Here is a 19,289-nt window from a genome sequence, read left to right on the forward strand (position 1 = left end):
CTTGAACTTCAACAGTAGGAAAATTTACCTCCAAATCTTGGAGTATACAATTTATCTATCCCTCTACCACTTCATTAAAGATTATTCTTTCAGCATTATGATTAGATGCTTAGCACTTTTTTTTAAAAATAGAAATTGTCTACTCAAGCTGTTGACTAAGTATGTAATTTAAACTTGATCTATAAGCTGAAGAGGTCAGGGGTAAGTTAGGCAGCTGTAATACTCAAAGCCATTTTCAGAACTAAAGTCATAATAAATGCAGAACCTTGCGCTGTTCGAAGAGAGGTAACTTCTACGTTAATTTGATGTAAATTAATTTGTACTATTGGATAATTTGTTGCACTTGTATGAAATTAATGCCAACTTGAAATGTTAGATCAATCCATATTTTTCACTCTCCATGCAAAAAATTACTTTGAATTACTTGGAATGTTCAAATAAGTTAATAACTCAAACCGTTCTCCGATCATTCAAAGTTTACGTGTTTATCCTTACTGCATTCGCTTTTGATTCTGTTCAGTGCATATTTCTTCATTTTCCTCAAGCCTCAAACAGTGGCTATAAAACAACTTTCCATAAAAGGCATTTAACAGTAGTGAAATAAACATTTAATTTAGACTAATCTTCAGCAGATAATGACATTGAAAAGAAAGAAAACTCTTTTGCATTACTGGAACTTGTGCCAAAACAGCACTTTAGAAAATTATAAACAAACCATAACAATTGTGTGGGATTGCAGCTGTAATTTCCAGTATCTTTTATTACTTTTCTTGAATGCGCCAATTCCAATTGTATAAATATTGTCAGTGCTGTAAATGAAGTCTGCAGGATACTTGTCAAGGCTAATATTTAATAAATTCTAGCCAAAACCAGAAAAAAAAAGAACATTTCCAAATACGAAGATTGTCAAAGTACTCCTTACCTGTAAACATCATTACAAATGCAGAGATAGATAATATCCAGGACACTCTGCTGTTGGACACACTGAAATATGCCATTAGGTCATTAAAAAAAACACCTAATGACTTCATTATGCCGTACGTGAGTACTTCTATGAAGAAAAATGCAATGGCTATGATCCAGCCCCAACCTCCATCTGGAGTTTTAGTGTAAACGTTGATTGTGCACCCTCTTGACTTTTCCTTGAACATGTTAATTTCTACAGTGTTTGCTGCAATAAAAAAAAGCTGTTTCAGTTTTTAGACACCAACCAGTAGTTCCACTCAAATGCTTATTGTCTTCACAATATTAATGTTGGATTTTTCATAATTATAATTAAGCGCACATATCATAATGCAGACCTTATAACAGCAAACACACTTTCCTGAAAATAGGGAGAACAGATGTGTTATGAAACTCTTAAATCAAATGAGGCCTAAAACTACCTTATGAACGGAAAAAAAAACCCTGAAATAAAAGCAAAATACTGTGGATGCTGGAAGCCTGAATTAAAAGCAAAGTGCTGGAGAAACTCAGCAGGCCTGGCAACATCTGTTAAGAGGAAAACACAGGTAACATTGAGTCCCAATACAATTCCTCCTCAGTGTTTTTATTTAAGATAAAACACAAGTCACAATATTTATCTCTGTAGTTCTTCGAGAACAAAGGAAGAGATTTATTACATAGCCCCTTTTATTGTCTCGATATTAAGACTGTACATTTAGTAATATTTATAATAGTTGCAGTCCTGAACCTTTTTGTGTCTAATGATGAATACAACACACATTCAAACACTTGAAGGCCTGTGTAGTTTATGAACAGAAGGGAATTGTGTTTGGAATACTGAGACATTAAAAAGAAATGGAGTCTCCAATTGTGATAAAATGAAACTAGAATTGTGTGTGCAGGCAGTCATCTTCAGGAATTCTATGGTAACTTGTGCAGAGTTCTTTTCACAGTCTTTTGATTCTTGTTTTTGTTTGAGTGGTGGAAAACATAATGAGGCATTTCCATTTAACAGTTTAGGCTTTCCATAGGAATTCCAGCTTTCTTTGCACAAGATTTCTGAAGCAAACCAAATATAATAAACTTTATTCTTTATATCAATGTGAAATGAAATTATTACTGCATTTATATCATTATTGTACAAAATGCATGTGTTTTGGAAACCATTGAAATAGTCCAGGTCTCTAGATTATCAGTACAATAACAACACACCACTATACCCACTGATGAGTAATCCAAACTCCTGGACCATGATCAGGAGACAAGAGATTACATTATATCTTGGAAGTGGGAGAATTTAAATTCAGTTAAATAGAAAAAAACAGTTGGATTAAAAACCGATGACCATGAAATTATCAGATAGTCATGAAAACAAATCTGGTTCACTAATAACCTTCAGGGAAGGAAATCAGCCATCCTTGCTTTTATGCAACATCAGTTCTGAAATCAACATTCCAAACTTACAGCTCAAGATTGACTATTCATGAGTTGCAGTACCCAAATGATATTCTACCAATCTGCAAACTCATCTCTGGTATACCCCTTACTTTGCAATCATCATGAAGCTACAAAACTAATTCCGGTTCAATGAAAAGTGTAGAAGAGTGTGTAAGCAGCCATTATAGGAAGGGCTGTGTGATCATAGATCGAAGGAATTAGATGAAAACTCTACATTCCTGCAAAATGGTGGGCAATTATACAATTAACAAGTGGAAGAAGTTCTGTAAACATCCTATTACGCCCACATGAAATGCCTGCAAACTTGAGAAGATGATGGACTTATTAGACCATAAGACGCAGAAACACAAATAGATCATTCAGCCTATTGAGTCTGCTCTGCCATTCAATTAGATCATGGCTGATCTGATAATCCTTAACTCCATTTTCTTGCCTATTCCCCATAACTCGATTCCCTTGCTGATTAAACATTAATCAATCTCAGTCTTGAATATACTTAATGACCTGGTCTTTAAAGTTTTAGCAAAGATTTGAAGCTTGGTTTGTGGGTTAGGTTGTTGACTTGCTCGTTTGGATGTTTCATCACCATGCTAGGTGACATCAATGAGGCCTCAGATGAAGCGATGTTGTTCTACTCCACTTGGAATTTATACTGTCCAGTCTGTTATGGTAACTACTGTCATTTCTGGTTTTGTTCTGTATGGGTTTGTATATGGGATCCAATTCTATATGTTTGTTGATTGCATTATGTGTTGAGAACCATGCCTCTAGGAATTCCTGTGCATGTCTACGTTTGGCTTGGGCTACTATAGTTACGTTTTCCCAGTTAAACTGGCGGCCTTCATTGTCCTATTGTACTGATATTAAGGAAAGTTTGTCGCATCGTTTTGCTGCTAGTTGATGTTCATGTATTCTGATGGCTAGTTTCCTTCCTGTCTGTCCAATGTAATGTTTATGGTAGTCGATGCATGGTATTTTGTAAATCACGTTCGTTCTGCATGTTGTGGGAATGGAGTCTTTAATCCTTGTGATGTCTGTCATAGGCATGGGTAACCATGATTCCTAGCGGTCTTAGAAGTCTTGTTATCAGTTCTGATATGTTCTTGATGTAGGGCACTGTGGCCATTGTGTTAGGGCGTACTGTGTCCTCTCATTGTTGTCTGTTTAGTAGGCACCTGCGGATGAAGTTGAGGGGATGTCCATTCATAGTGAAGATTTTGTATAGGTGCTCTTCCTCTTTCCTGCATACTTCTGGAGTGTTGCAGTGAGTCGTGGCCCGTTTAAATTGTGTCCTAATGCAGCTTTGTTTGTGGATGTTGGGGTGGTTGCTGTGGAAGTTGAGGATTTGGTCAGTGTCGGTTGCTTTCCTGTATACTAAAGTTTGGAATTCCCCGTCGGTCATACGCTCAACTCTGACGTCCAGAAATGGAAGCTGATTGTTGTTTTCTTCTCCTCTTGTGAATTTAATCCCTGCGAATATGTTGTTGATGAGATGGTGGGTCTCTTCTAGTTTGTTGCGTTTAATAATGACAAATGTGTCATCTATGTACCGGATCCACAGTTTAGGTCGAATGTGGGGGAGGGTAGTGTATTCCAGTCTTTGCATGACTGCCTCCAATGAGTCCTGAGATGGGTGACCCCATGGGTGTGCCGTTGATCTGTTTGTATACTTGACATTAAAAACGAAGTGTGTGGTGAGGTGCAGGACTAGTAGTTTATGTTGTCATTGCTGATGGAGCTGCTGGACTGCATTCGTACTTGCTCTAATAATGTGGCCAGTGTTTCTTTGGCTAGTGGGATGTCAATTGACATGATAAAGCTGTGACATCAAAGGATACTATAATCTCATTGTCACTGATTTTTATGTTCTTGAGGGTATTGAGGAATTCTTGGGTTGAGTGAATGGAATGGGGTGATCTGTCGACTTGGTATCAGTCTCTGTTGTAGGTCCTTGGCCAGTTTGTGTGAAGGTGTGCCTGGTAGGGAAACAATGGGTCTGAGGAGGATGTCTGGTTTGTGTACTTTAGGAAGTCCGTAGAAGCGAGTGGTGTTCGTGCTTTCTGGTTTCATTCTCATGTAGTTCATCTTGGTTATTTGCCCTGCATTCTTCAGGATCACCCAGACACTGAAGAGACTATTACCTAGCTGTGGTGTTGGGTCTATCACCACCTGTTGTTAAGTGTTTGTATGTGCATTGCCTGTGCTTTCTTAACATAGTCCGGTTGGGTCATAATGACAGTCGTGCGCCCTTTGTCTGCTAGTAAGATTATAATGTTCTTGTCTTTCTTGAGTTTATCTAGTGCTTTTCTCTCTGATGTGTTCAGGGTGTCCCATTCGTTCCTTTGGTAGAGACCTGGTCTCTATAGCACTCCATATTAAAGAATTTCACAGATTCACTGCACTTGTAAAGAAATTCCTCCTCATTGGTCTTAAATAGGTGACCCATTATTGAAAGATTATGCCTAATGTCAGAGGCTCTACCACAAGGTAAAAAGAACCTTTTTGCATCTACCCTGTCAAGTCCCCTAACAATCTTGGATATTGCAATAAAGGTCTCTTATTCTTCTGGACTCCAGCGAATACAGGTCCAATCCACAACCTCTCATCATAAAACAGTCCCTCCCTATCTGGTACCAATCTAGTGCCCCATCTCTGGACTGCCTGTAATATACATTTTTTTTTTCCATAGAGAAGGGAACCAAACTGTTCAGTTTTCTGGAGATAGTAGGAACTGCAGATGCTGGAGAATCCGAGACAACAAGGTGCAGAGCTGGATGAACACAGCAGGCCAAGCAGCATCATAGGAGCAGGAAGGCTGACGTTTCGGGCGAGTTCTGAATTGTGCAGTGTCTAGTTTGAGCAAGGCTTCTTTATTTTTATACTCCATTACCTTTGAAAAAGTCCAACATTCCATTTGTCTTTCCTATTACTTGCTGAACTTGTATGCTAGCTTTTTTGTGAATCATGCACAAGGATGCCCAAATCCCTGTGCTGTAGTTTTCTGCTTCCTGCCAAAGTGCACGAACACCCTATTGTATTCTATCTACCAAGTTTTGCCTGCTCACTTAATCTGACTTTAAACAAGGCATGTGGATTACGGACAATTTACAATGATAAAATAGACTATAGGTGGGAAGAGCAATAGGGTAGCTGACCATCTTTTATGTATTGTACAGAGACAGGGAATATCCCTGGGAAGTAATTACGAAGTAAATTTCCATTTCCAGGTGCTGATGACTACCCTTCTTCAGTTCCATTAAAGTGGTCAAGACCTGCTAAGACTTAATTGGCCTCATGGAGATAGAAAGACAATAGAGTATTGTAACAGTGGCAGTGTCCCTGCCCCTAGACCAGAACAAAAGCCAAAGGTCTGTGTTCATATCCCACCTTGTACCAGAGTTATCATAATATATCTGAACAGGGTGTGTTGTGAACTTGTGGTGATCATGAGGCAGTGAGAGGTAACATGTGTCAAGACTAGGAGGGAGTGCAGGTATGTCAGTACGCTGTAAGAGAAAGAAATCCTATTGGGGAGGGAGGCACGCAGGAGACAGTGTGCCGGTAACAATTCTTAATGCTTCCTCCTATCATTTTGAGTAAACACTTTACCCAACACTTCTTACAATATCATTTTTGAGAGTGTCTTTTGTGAATGTGCATGTCATTGCAATTACATAGTTTTGAAAAAGCAAGTGTTCCTTTTAACTTATACCAATGAGAAAGCATGTCTAGTGTCAGAGTCAGTGTTTTTAACAGCTCCGAAAGAGGCCATTCAGTCCATTATGTCTGCACCAATCATAAGCATCAATCTATTCCAATCCCATTTTCTAGCACTCGGCCTGTAGCCTTGTATGCTAATCTGTTTCAAGCGCTCATCCAAACATGTCTTAAAATATCTGGTGTTCCTGCTTCTACCACACTTTTAGGCAGTGATTTCCAGATGCCATCACCCTCCGGATGAAGAGAAACATTTCCCCCTGCACCCACCCACCCTCAAATCCCCTGTAAATTGCTCCCTCTTAGTAGCAGCGTCAATAACCAGGGACAAGGTTTCTCTCTATCCAGGTCCCTCAAATCTCTACAACTCAATTAGGTTCCCCCACTAGCTTTCTCTGCTCGAAGGAGAACAACCCAGCCCATCTCATCTGTTGCTGAATTGCTTCAATCCAGGCAACATCCTGGTGATCTCCTCTCCATCGTCTACTGCAACCACATTCTTCTTACATTATGGTGATTAAAATTGGACGTTGTACATCAGCTGTGACCTAACAAATGTCCTATTCAGCTGTGAAAAATTAATTCTGGCATCTGCAGCATCTTAAAATTGGTTTGTTTCCTCTGGGGTGGGGTAAAGCATCGGACCTCTAACATTGTACAACCACCATTGAGGGACCCATAACTGCACTTCAGAGTACATTTTTCATTAAATGCTGCCAACTTAGCAGTGTCATTTACAAAGGGAGATCTGCTGTATGCATAATATGTCCCACTCTACCGCTGCCGTCATGACAGAAAATGTGATGCATAAAACATTTGCACCATATCTGGCAACCCCCAAAAATTGCCATGTGGCCACAAATAGATGAAGATCTAACAGGATTAGTCATCGTCTAATTTCCCATTCCCTACCCAGTGAAATTAAGTAATTTGAGCAAAATCTCTGAAAGTACTTTTAATTAGTTAAGGCACTATAGCAAGTAAGATCCAGTTTGGCAGGGATGAATTATGAATCATGGAATGTTAACATGCAAGCAAGCAAGTAATTACAGAGGCAGATGAAATACTGACCTTTACCACAAGGGTGCTGTAATATAAATTTGGAAAATATGTCTACAACTGCAGAAGGAATTGGTGAGACTGCACCTAGAGTACTATTTCAAATTTTGATGACCATACTTGAAATATATGCAAGCATTCAAAACAGTTTATGGACAGTTTACTGGGCCAACTCCTGGGGTAGAATGGTTGAGCAGGTTGAAGTTTAGAAGAATGAAACATGATCTTGAAATATAATATTCTGAGGGGAGTCAACAAGGTAGATACTGTGAGGATGTTTCATCTCCTGGAGAAATCCAGAACTGGAGATTTTCATGAAGAGGAATTTCTTATTGTGTCATAAAGGATTAGTAATCTTCCAAATACTCTTCTACAGAGAGTGAAGGAGGCTGGGCATGGAATATGTTTCAAAACTGATTTAGACAGGTTTATGATCAATAAAGGGATTGAGGAATTATTTTCAGAGGGAATTGGATTCAAGGTCACAACCTGGTCTCAGCCATTATCTTATTGGATAGCAGAGCATTAGGGTCTGATGTGTTATAGATAGTTTATGTCCGAGATATTACTTGTCACAAACCCTGGTCCCCATTCATTGGAAGCCAAGTAAAGCAAAGGTCTTGCTGATCAAGGTAAGCTTGCAGTTTACAGACAAATTCGAAATTAACAAAAACAAAAGATATGTAATCCTTAGGCGATTATATACGTCCGGTAACGGCAGTCGACATAATGTCACCATTTTACACTCTTGCCAATCTCAGCCAGGCTCAAAAGTCTTACGCTGACAAAGTGCTTCGCTGGAATAACCACAGCAGTTTGGGGAATGAAGGGCAGATTCGTTTCTTACACCACCTAGTGGCCAGGCCGTATGTCAAAGAGTACTGCGTCTGAACAGCTGCAGGAGCACCTTCACCAAAGCGCTTACTCCCCCGCACCCAGATGCTGGCTCCAGTCCGCTGCGACAACTAAATTAGCATTTATTTTTTAAAAAGCATGCGGCATGAATTTTCGTTTCTTCATGGCAGGAGTGAACATTGATAAGCACGAAGATTAGATTGGAAAGTTGGTTAATAGCAACAGTTGTGATTGTAAACGGCAGAATGTATGACAGCTTTTAAAACACCTCAAAAGCGGAGTCCGTGCCAGAGAGAGCGCCCCACTGCGATTCTCCTGATGGGAGAAATGCAGTAAATTGCTCGGACACTTCCTCTCCTGGAAATCCAACTGTATATTAGCTCTGAAATTAATTAAAGCCACGTTTTAAGTGCCCTGAACCCATTTATGCTTTTTTTGGGTAAATTGTTCATGTAAAATTGTACATGTAAAATGTATGATAGGATTTCAGAGAGATACAAATATCGAGTTCAATAATTTTCGGGCCTGAAAGCTCCCATATCCCAGCCCCCTTACCCCACACACCAGCCTTGTCATCACAGTCTGCCATTACACACGGCCTATTGTTAGTCGCCAACAGCCCCCATTAGCAGCTATTTACTCTCCTAGCCAGATCGTTATCAACTCCTTTGTCTGTTCAACTGTTCTTCTCTCTCTTTGGGCTCTATCCCCACCTATCGTTTACTCCTCACCCCCACCGGCTCTTCTGCATGTAAACCGACATTTTCCCAGCTACCACGAGTTCTGAGGAAGGGTTAACGGACCCGAAACGTTAGCTTTGATATTTTCCTTCAGATGCTGCCAGACCTTTCCCAGCAACTTCTGTTTTTGTTCCTAATTTACAGCATCCGCAGTTCTTCTCGGTTTTTAATTAGATATAAAATGTCAGACGGATTTCTCGGGTGACATTTGCCCTGTAACGCAAGCCTTTTGACGTATTCGCACGGTATATCACCCGTTAAGATCGCTACTGTGCTCACCAGCTGAATACTGCAGTTCTCCCCTAAATCCGCTGGAGATCTGTGATGCCACTCAAAATTAACTTCAAGTTGTCGACCCGACTTTTGGGGCTGAAGAACAAAAAAAAAAAAAAAATCAAGCCTCCAAACAAACCATATTATTCACAAAATGTAAACCGTTTTGAACGTATTGGGGGGGGGGGGGGAAAGAGGTGGGAATTAGAAATTAAACGGTAAACTCCAGGAGACCATACTTAAAGGACCAGCCTGAATGATCCCAAAACTGTAGAAAGCACAAATTTAAAAACAAGTCTAACGGATCAGTATAGTTCTAGTGTTTTAACATTTATTTCGCAAAAGAAAGGGACTGTAATGCCGTACGTCATTCCGTGACACAGTGCTATTGATCGATCGGATGGGGAACACACGACGCCTTTCCTGAAGATTTAAGACCATGTCAATATTAACAACTGGAACTAGAGAGAAAATAAAGAAATAAAAGTGCAGCTCCTCAGTGGACAGAAGGACTTACCTTTAATGCACCCCCAGCCAGGTAAAACGTACCGAGTTTGCTGGTGTTTGGTCGGATACATTTGGTTACGACCCTAACTAGGTGAACTATTTTATATGTTGCTCCTCTCGGCTGAATTTTGGAAGGGCTGGTGAATGCAGGGGAGTTGCAGAGGGTCGGTCCCTGTTCAGCCTGGATCTCACTGTTTCCCTCGGCTCGCTCTGACCCTGCACTTCTGCTCTGCTCTGCTCCTTTCCTTTCCTTTCCTTTCCTCCCTGTCCCTGGTCTCTCCCCAGATTTTGATCGTCTCCCGTCCCCTTCTAAAATTACTTGTTGTTCATCTTCCTGCTGTTTTATACCGGCTCCAGCCGGTCTTTTGCGCACACACCGGCGTGCGCGCACCCCCGCCCCCATACCACGTGCACATGCACCAGCATCCTCCCGACGAGCGCTCCCTCTTGTGTAAGCGATGCGGCCGCGGGCACTTCCCCGCGACCCCGCCGCCGGCCTCGGGAGCGCGCCTCCGTCCTCTCTCCCACCTGTGGAGGCCGGTGGCCGCGCATCGTGCCTCCTCCCGCACCCAAAATTTCCCGCAGCCTTTCCACCCCATCCCCCCGAGAGCGCGCACCCGGCGCGCGTGCACGAAGGCGGTCGCCGCCGGGTTCAGCAGGTTTATACCGGTCCAAAGCGAACTGAAAAACCGGATCGCGTTGTGGTTCCATCATCAGAGGGAGTTGTTGAAGAGGTAACTTCCACAGGAGGAGCATTCTTGCCATTTTCAAAATGCTTTGTCTCTTTCTTTCCCCTCTCCATCTCCCAAGGTAAATGTCCTCCAGACCAGGTTGTTTTTATATATATATATATATAAAAGTTGCAATTTTCTTTTGCAATGTCATCTGTTCACATCTGGGGTTTCTTCCCCTCCCTGTGGTTGAGGCTATCATCAAAGCTGTAATTCAACTCAATACCTTAGCTGAAGGCTGTCCAAGTCAGAAATGTTTTGGTTCAGTGAAAACCTGCCTTAATACCCTCAGCGCCGTTGACATTTTGTATCACCTCATTTTAGGCGAAAAAAGGTCGGTGTGAGAGTTGTAGAAAGATCTAACTGGCACAACATCCCATGTTTTGTGCTGCTCTGGCGATTCTTACTCATCCAGAAAGAATTAATGAGTATGAAAGCTTGGTATAAAGTCCACTTTTTTTTAACTGCTTAGGATCATTAATTAACTCAATGCTAGTGATCTTATTGAGGGACATTTCAACTATTCACCAAATTATCAAAAGAAATGAAAAAACACAGGATTCAGGGACAAAAATCAGGAAGTGCTGGAGAAAATCAGCAGGTCATGGAGCAAAAAAAGAGTTAATGTTTCGAGTCCAGTGACCCTTTGGCTGAACTGAGGATTCAGAGAGTTGGAGCACATTCCAAAGAGTGGTAATGGAACTTGGAAATGCAGTCACAGAGTTGTTCTCATACAACATGAGGCCATTCAGCCCATCGTGCCTGCAGGGTTTGGTCAAATGAGCATCATTATTTTTTGGCAGTCTCCTGCTTTCCCCCCATACCCTCGCACATTATTTCTATATAAATATTCATCAATGCCATCTTAAAAACCTCAGTTGAACCTACCTCTACCATATTTCCAGGCAGTGCATTTCATACCCAAACATTTTTTAAATAAAACACTCTTTTATAGCACCTCACTTTAAATCTATGCCCTTTCGTTCTTGTTCCTTTTATGAACAAGGTAACACGGTTAAATGTCCCAAAGTATTTTAGAGAAATGTTCTCAAACAGGCTATTACACCAAACCAATAAGATGCCACAAATGCTCAAAACCTTAAACAAAGAGATTAGCTTCAAGGAGGAAAGAGAAGGGAGAAAGCTTTGAAAGAAACCTCTGGAATTTGGAGCGCAAACACTGAAAACATGGCTGCCAATGTTGAAACATATAAAATCTGAATGCGTAAGTGGTTGGAATTACAAAAGCACAGAGATCCTGGAGGAATAGAAGAGATTACAGGGAAAAGCCAAACCATTGCCAGACATTTCCCTATTGGGCTTTGAAAATGAGTATGAAAGTTTTTAAATCTAGCCATTGTGCAGTCAGCAGCCAACATGAGCTCATGGTTGATAGATGAATGTGAGATTTGAATGGCCTGAGTATGGAGGTTAGATCATTGGTTGGGAAATAATATGTTGGGAAATCCAAATCTGGAGATAAAGAAGGCGTAGATGAGAGTTTTGGCAGCTGAGGCAGAGGCACAGTCAGGTAATGTTATAACAGTAAAAGTAGGCAGACTTAGAGATATTGCTGGTATGTGGTTGGAGAAGTCAATTTCCAGGTTAGATAGGACACGATCAAAGCAGTCAGATTCAGCTTTAGACAGCTGCAAGGGAGAGGAATGAAGTCAGTGGTTACACAGTATAATTTCTGTCTATCCTATATAACTCACAATGTTGTTTCAGAGACCATCTTTGTGAGCTGCTAAGAATGAATTTCTTTTCTCTTTCCTGTTAAGCTCTAAAGTTAATGATTAGCTTTGTGGCTGTGCTCTACACTGTACTACCTCCAAGTGTTTGAACTCCCTTGAATTTTGGTGACCAGAACTGTGTTTGTATGCTGTATTCATGGTGTGGTTTCATTAAAGCACAGTACAGATGAGCAAATCTTTACTCTGGCTTCTAATCAACTATTTTGCCAGTGTTTTTCAACAACAACTTACATTTGTGTCTTGCATTTAACACAGTCTAATATCCCAAGGCACTTGACAAGAAGGATATCAGTAAAACCACTAAGTCACAGAAACAGATTTGAGAACAGATGACGAGAAACTGCATCAAATAGAGAAATTCTAAGGAAAATCTTTGAAGAAGTAGAAATGCTTAAACAGGAAATTCTGGATGGGCAGCTGAAAGCACAGCTGTCATTGGTGGAGCAACAAAAATCAAGAATGTGCAAGAGGCTAGAATTGAAAGAACAATGCGATTGTACCAGCATATAGGTCTGCAGGTGGATAGAGAGAGGAGAAAATGCAAGACCATAGAAGGATTTGACAACGAAAGGATTTTAAAATCGATGCATTGTTGGACTAAGATCCACTAAAGGACAGCACATATAAATATGATGAATGAAACAAGATATGCCATCAATTTTGAATAAGCACAAATTTATGTCGCATTGAAGTTGAAAGGCTACCAAGAGAATAGTGGAATAGTCAAATCCAAAGACAATAAAGGTTGCATCAGAGTTTCAATAGCCTCCATGCTGCGACACGGCCAAAGTTGAGTGATGTTATGGTGTTAGAAATAGGGAGTTTTGTTGATCGTGTGGGTCTGTGTTTGGAAATCATCTGGGGTCGAATACAATACCAAGATTGCGAACAGCCTTACTTTGCTTCATAAAATTGCCAGAGTTGGATGATGAGGGAACAGAGTTTATAGCATGGACCAACAGCCATGTCTTCGGTCTTCCCAATACCTAGTTGGAGGATAGTTTTGCTCATTTACTATTTATGTCAGACATGCAGAAGGACAAATCAGAGATGGTGAGGATGGGCCCATGAGTTGGGGGTGAGATAGAGCTGAGTACCATCAGTATATGGGAAATCTGTAATATTTTTGGCTGATATTACTGAGAAGTAACACATTAGTGTGAAGTAAAGGGGAGACAAGGTTAGACCTTTGGGGAACCTCAGGTGGATCAGTGCAGGTGGGAGAGGAAACCATTTCTGCAATTTGAAAGATGAGAATGGAACCAAATCAGGACAGTCCATCAAGGTGGATGATGGAGGAGAAGCATTGGAAGAGAATGGTATGGTCAACTCAGTTGAAGATTGCAGATTAGCTGGAAGAGGGTAAGGAGTTATAGTTTATCACAATCCCAGTTGCAGGAGTATTAGTTGTGACATTAATAAGGGCCTTTTCAGGACTACAGTGGGGCTGGAAACTTGATTGGAGGGATCCAAACATGGAATTGGAGGAAAAGAGAAAGGTGGGCACACATTTCAAAACTGACAGAGTGGTCAAGGACTTTGAAGAGGAAAAAAGGTTTGAGATGGAGTGATAGTTTATAGTGACGGAGAGTGGGGATCTCTAGGAGAGGTTTTTTGGTAGCTCTTTGGCCATCAATATTTTCAACCACTTCCTTATTTCCACTTTCAATGCCCAAATGCCCAACTCTTTTGCACCTTGGCTATTTTTCTTGATGTTGCCCTCATCTCCATTCTTTTAAGTATGAGGTTACAAACTTGAATTGACATGGCGAGTAAATGACTTAGCATTCACCGTTAGATCTGGTGGGACTGCATAGCTGAGTCCTGCTCTGGTTTGTGAAAGCTAACTTTTCCAGTATCATTGCTTTTAAACGCAATCTTCCTTAAATGCCTCCACCCTTAGCCCCAAAATAAATAGGAGGTGTGGTCTAGGCCTGAAACGTCAGCCTTTCTGCTCCTATGATGCTGCTTGGCCTGCTGTGTTCATCCAGCCCTGCACCTTGTTGAGGAGGTGTTTATAGACCTCTTTGTCATAAAGATTGGCACCATTTCTAACACTTCCCTTCCTTTTTCCAGAAAACTGAGCCAGATTTTCTGTAAAAAACCTTTCTTTTTTGTCCTAAACTTGTTTCTCTCCCGTTTCTTTTGATGCTCTCACTGAGCTCACTTTGTCTGTGAGACCTGACTCTCTCTCAAACCTATCCCCACCAAACCTATTCTGTCCTCCCACACAAAATGACTCTCATCAAAATCACAAATGGTGGCCCTATGTAACCGTAACAATGCTAAACTGTCCCTCCTGTCCTTTCCAATCCATCAGCAATATTTGTTGGTTGATCGCACCATCCTTGTCTAATCCCTTGATAATGGGACTGGACCTGTTTGGTTCTGTTCTTATCTATTTATTTGCAGCCAAAGAATCATCTGCAATGGTTTTTCTTCCTACTCCTATAGAGTTATTTTGTAGCTCCCTCAAGATCCTACCCTTAATCCCGCTTATTGCTCATCTACTTGCTACTCTTAGACATCAACAATTGAAAACACGAAATTTGTTTCCACTATATGCTGATCACACTCATCTCCACCTGAACAGCATCTCACTGTACCCCTCCACTGCCTCTAAATTACATAGTCTGTACTATTTAAACAACATTCAGTAGTGAGATTCCTGTAATTATAGGGAAGACCAACATCGTCGTCTTTGGTCACCAATGCAGATTTTACTCCCATTGACCAACTCCATCCTTCTTCCTGATAACCATCTGATGCTGAACCAGACTGTTTGCAACTTTGTTTGTTCTTGATAAATGACACAAAACCAAACATGGGATATTCAGTCAAGGTACGTGACTTTGAACTGAATAAACCAAGAAACCTGCCGTTTACCTGCTGCTATAACCTTCAACCAGGAGGGCTTTTTGAAGACTGTACCTTACTCTTCAAACACCACAGCACATTACTGGTTTGTTACACTAATGTGTACTGATAACTGCCCCAGTGGATATGGAAATCAGATGAGTAAACAGAGTCAATAGGTGCAACTCATGATCAGTTAATGCAAATGTGGCACTGCTTGCTGCATTAAATTATAGTGGCATTATTTTCACATTTCCTTTAATTTACTGTTGGAATATGATGTAGTTGCCAGTATGTGGGTGTCCAAGCTCTGAATTTTTCATCAGCCATGAAAAGAAGGAACACGAAGATACATTCAGCATGCCTTTTACAACCTTTTGTTTAAGTCCTCAGACAGGTCTGTTTCAGACCACTTATCATGCTTCTCTATTGGCATAAAGCTTGCAGCATTTTGTACTGAAATAGACATCTGTGCATTTCAGTTTCAAGTACTAAATCTAGACTTATCTCGACTGAGCTGTCAGTTCTTTCAGTTGGAATGTAAAGACAGGATTGACATGAGGAGGCACCCACATATTGGTTTTGACACTTGTGTGCTGGTAGCACTTGCCTATTTCTTAGATTCCACCAGTTGTTAAAAATGGAGTGTTTTAATAGCATTTGAAAAACTGTAAACCCAACTGAATGTTTGTGATAACAAACCAAGAAGTTTAAATCAACTTACCAGGTCTGGCAGTAACTGTGGAGAGAGAAATAGAGTTTACATTTCACATACAGTATGACTTCTTCTGAGTTGAAAGACTTTGAAGAATGTTTTTCTTATAATTTTGCCAGAGGTGGAAGAGGAGCGAAGGGAACAGATGGTGTAGAAGCTTAGTTCAAAAGACAAAGGGTTTGTTAATGACGGTGAAAGAGAAAAAGATGTAAAATGGGTATAAATTAAGGTGTTTGTCTCAGATTTCAAGCATATACAGTATTTTATTTTGCTTTTAATGTGTGCAATAATATTTTTCCACTTGAACAAGAAGGGAAAAGCATTCATTTTTGAAAGAAGTTTAAAAGAATCTCCATCTCTAATCCATACAGATAGAAAGGTCTCAATTTTGATCGATAGTTTGTGCTAGGTAAGGAGTGTTCATATACAATGGGTGTAAGGGTGTCGGAAATAGCTGTGGCATCCATAGGTTTAAAAAGGGACAGCTGGCTGAGATAGTGCTTTCTGTTTGGTATTCACTCCTTTCGAAAATATGCAGTCCACGATGAACTGAGAAAAGTTCAGGTTTGGGCGGGAAACTGTTGGATGACTGTTATACTTGAATCATGTCCCAGCAAAGACAGAATGCCTTTGAGGAAGGAGCAAAGAACATCTAAGGAAAATAAAGAAAAAAGTATGGATGGGTAGAACCACAAGGCAAACAAGTGGAACGATGAGGCATGGAGAAGGGAGAAGAATTAGAGACATGGAAGAGTGAATGTATTTAATCCAATATTTAAAAAAAAATTCCACTGAGTAAACGTTGTTTTTCCAGACTTGGGTGCCCAGAGCATTTTAACACTCATAAAGATATTTTTATAACACTATTGCTATGGTTACTAATGTAATTTCCTAATACAAAGGAGGGAAGAGATAAGACAATTCATGCCAAGGCATTAATTTGTGATTTCCATGGAAAATGAATGAAATTGTGGAATGCATTTTTCCCATCAAAAACATTTCCCAGATCTGTAGCTTATAATCAAAGGAGAATTTTGGTTATTCAGCCACTTAAATAATGGGTTGCAATCATATGCTGGCAGCATCATGTTGTATAATCGTCAAAACATTACTGAAGATCTTTGAATACAGTATTACTAAACCAGAATTTGGCTGATTTCATCTCAGTAAAACTCAATAGTGTCCCATAGCATTTGTAGTGATGGAGTGAGAAAGAGCAGCAGTCATCTACATATTTTGTTTAAGTCCTCAGGTACGTCTGTTTCAGACCATTTATTATGCTTCTCCATTGGCATAAAGTTTACAGCACTCCATGTTGAAATAAAAGTCTGTGCACTTCAGTTTCAAGTGCTAAATTTAGACCTTCTGAAGGAAGCATAAGGAGGAGAAGGCTGCAGTGACTATTGCATTGGAGTAGATAGAATCAGTTGCAGTAAATAAAAGTTTGGAGAGATAGGCAATATTTTAATAAGTTATTGATATTTCCTATTCCTTCCTGGCACATTCATTATTTTTTGATGCAAATGTCACAGTAACTATTTGTGTCACTAGTAAAAAGGTGTATAAAAAACAAAGGCCACAAAATTTGGTACATAGTGTGTTTTCAGACTCAAAATGGTACACACATTACATGCACTTTTCTGGTGTCCATTTTGGATAGATTGTTAGCATGGGAGCAGGGGATTCGAGCTGGAAGTATGTAGAAAAAGGCAGTTTGTTACAGCAGTCACTGACTTGACTCCAGCAGTGCTATTTTCATATTTAACAGTCCAGCTAATCCCCACTTGTGATTTTGCAGGAAGGACTTGCCAACCAGTGCTATTTAAAGGGATCATCTACTTCATTCAGGTTAGTTTGTGATTGATTTCTACCAGCTGTTGCTGAGTTAGTGGAACTGTTTGGGAATTTACTGCTAGTTGAAGTTGTGAAATGTCACACAAAGTTGTGCAGTACAGTATGCACTACGAGAGTCTTGCTCAGACCACTAGCTCCTAATTATCTGTTTCTAGCCCTACACATGCAACATGTCAGGCAGAATGAGAAAGGAGGGCACAAAGGAGGTCAGGCTGTTAAATGAGGGAAGGGGACAAGAAAGGCTTTCAGGAAGAGGCAGTGACCACACAGAGTCTTTAGGAATCAACGTTTCCACTTCAGCATCAGTGAGAAACAAAGTGTGCGATGTCTCCACGTCATGAAGGAGGTGCTGGCTGAAATCTGCCACTTGTCGTAGTGATAACTACAGTTTCAGTTTCAGAACAGGACAAAGGTGGCATTGCTCATGGCTATGAAAGGCATCTTGGCCTTCAGGATTTTTTAATTGTTGCATTGGGCTTCTGCCATGGGAACAGGTGATATTTCCAAAATCTTGCAATCTGCTATCTGTTAGATAAGGGAAATCACTGAGGTTGTGTAAGCAAAGAAAGCTTATACATTACATCCTGTCTTACCATAGAGAAGCATGTAGGTTGAGCTTGCAGCTTTGCAGGGAAAGCAGAGTGCCAATGACTATGTACTGTGCAAGCCTTGTATACAAATCTACCGATGCAGAGTGACATGAATGGGTCCATTTCTCCAATGTCCAGCTGATGAGGGATCACATTAAACATATCATATTGCCCTAGTTTTGTAACAGTTCAGTGTACTATTTACATTTGATCTGCCTTGAGCTACTGGGGTGGGGTGGGTGAGGGGATCTGCTAGGTAACAGGTTAGCTCATGATCCCACAGCGTAACCTTTGTACGTGTGGAGGATGGTGATGTAGCAGGAATGTCATTGCACTAATAATCAAAACACCCAGGTTAAGATATTTTCTAATCAACCTGTTCAAAGATGTTATTACACACCTCTGGAGAAAGTGAGACTTGAACCCAGACCTCCTGGCTCAGGGGTAGGGATGCTACCACCACACCACAAGAGTCTCCAAGGGGCAAACTAATGCTCTGGAGATGTGGATTGAAATCCCACCGTGGCATCTAGCAGAATTTAAATTCCATCAATAAATCTTAAATAACATACTAGCCTCAGTAGTGATGACCGTGAAACTATCTTCAATTTTCATAAAAGCCCATTTGCTTCATTGATGTCCTTTACAGAAGAAAATCTGCCATTCTTATTCTGTGTGGCCGACATGTGACTTCAAACCAGCAGCAAGATCTTGACTCATAACTGCTCTCTAAAATGGCTTACCAGCTATTCAGTTAAAGGGCAGTTAGTGATGGGAAACAGACACTGTCACATGCAAAGTATGTGTTTAAGAAAGCTCCTGTAGCCAAAGGAGATGTCATTAAGCACAACATTAAGGTGTGTAAAAAATGCTTCCACTGTCTCACTCTGCAGTACTACCCAGTGAGTGACTCATAATTCATTGTGTTTACTGCATTTTTTAAATAATCATCTGTGGGATGTGGATGACGCTGACTGGCCAGCATTTATTGCCCATCCCTAGTTGCCCTTGAGAAGGTGGTGGTGAGCTGCCTTCCTGACCTGCTGCAGTCCACCTGCTGTGAGTTGACCCACAATGCCATTAGGGAGGGAATTCCAGGATTTTGACCTGGCGACAATGAAGGAGTGGTGATATATATCAAAGTCACGATAGTGAGTGGTTTGGAGGGGAACTTGAAAGTGGTGGCGTTTCCATGCAGCTGCTGCCTTGTCCTTCTAGATGGAAATGGTTGTGGG

At 40.7% G+C, this 19,289-nt stretch overlaps 1 protein-coding gene across 1 annotated transcript in view; it reads left to right on the forward strand.

The window, feature by feature from the left end:
* Positions 1-10,012: 10,012 nt before the first annotated feature.
* The window catches only part of LOC125481113, a 28,087-nt gene continuing 18,810 nt past the window's right edge, over positions 10,013-19,289 (forward strand). Inside the window, exon 1 of the mRNA XM_048592264.1 lies at positions 10,013-10,364. Within this exon, the coding sequence (XP_048448221.1) occupies positions 10,013-10,364 (352 nt within the window). The remainder of the gene's footprint in view (positions 10,365-19,289) is intronic.

Source organism: Rhincodon typus, unplaced genomic scaffold (assembly GCF_021869965.1).
Source record: "Rhincodon typus isolate 14 unplaced genomic scaffold, sRhiTyp1.1 hic_rhity00000909, whole genome shotgun sequence".
In the NCBI taxonomy this organism is placed as follows: domain Eukaryota; kingdom Metazoa; phylum Chordata; class Chondrichthyes; order Orectolobiformes; family Rhincodontidae; genus Rhincodon; species Rhincodon typus.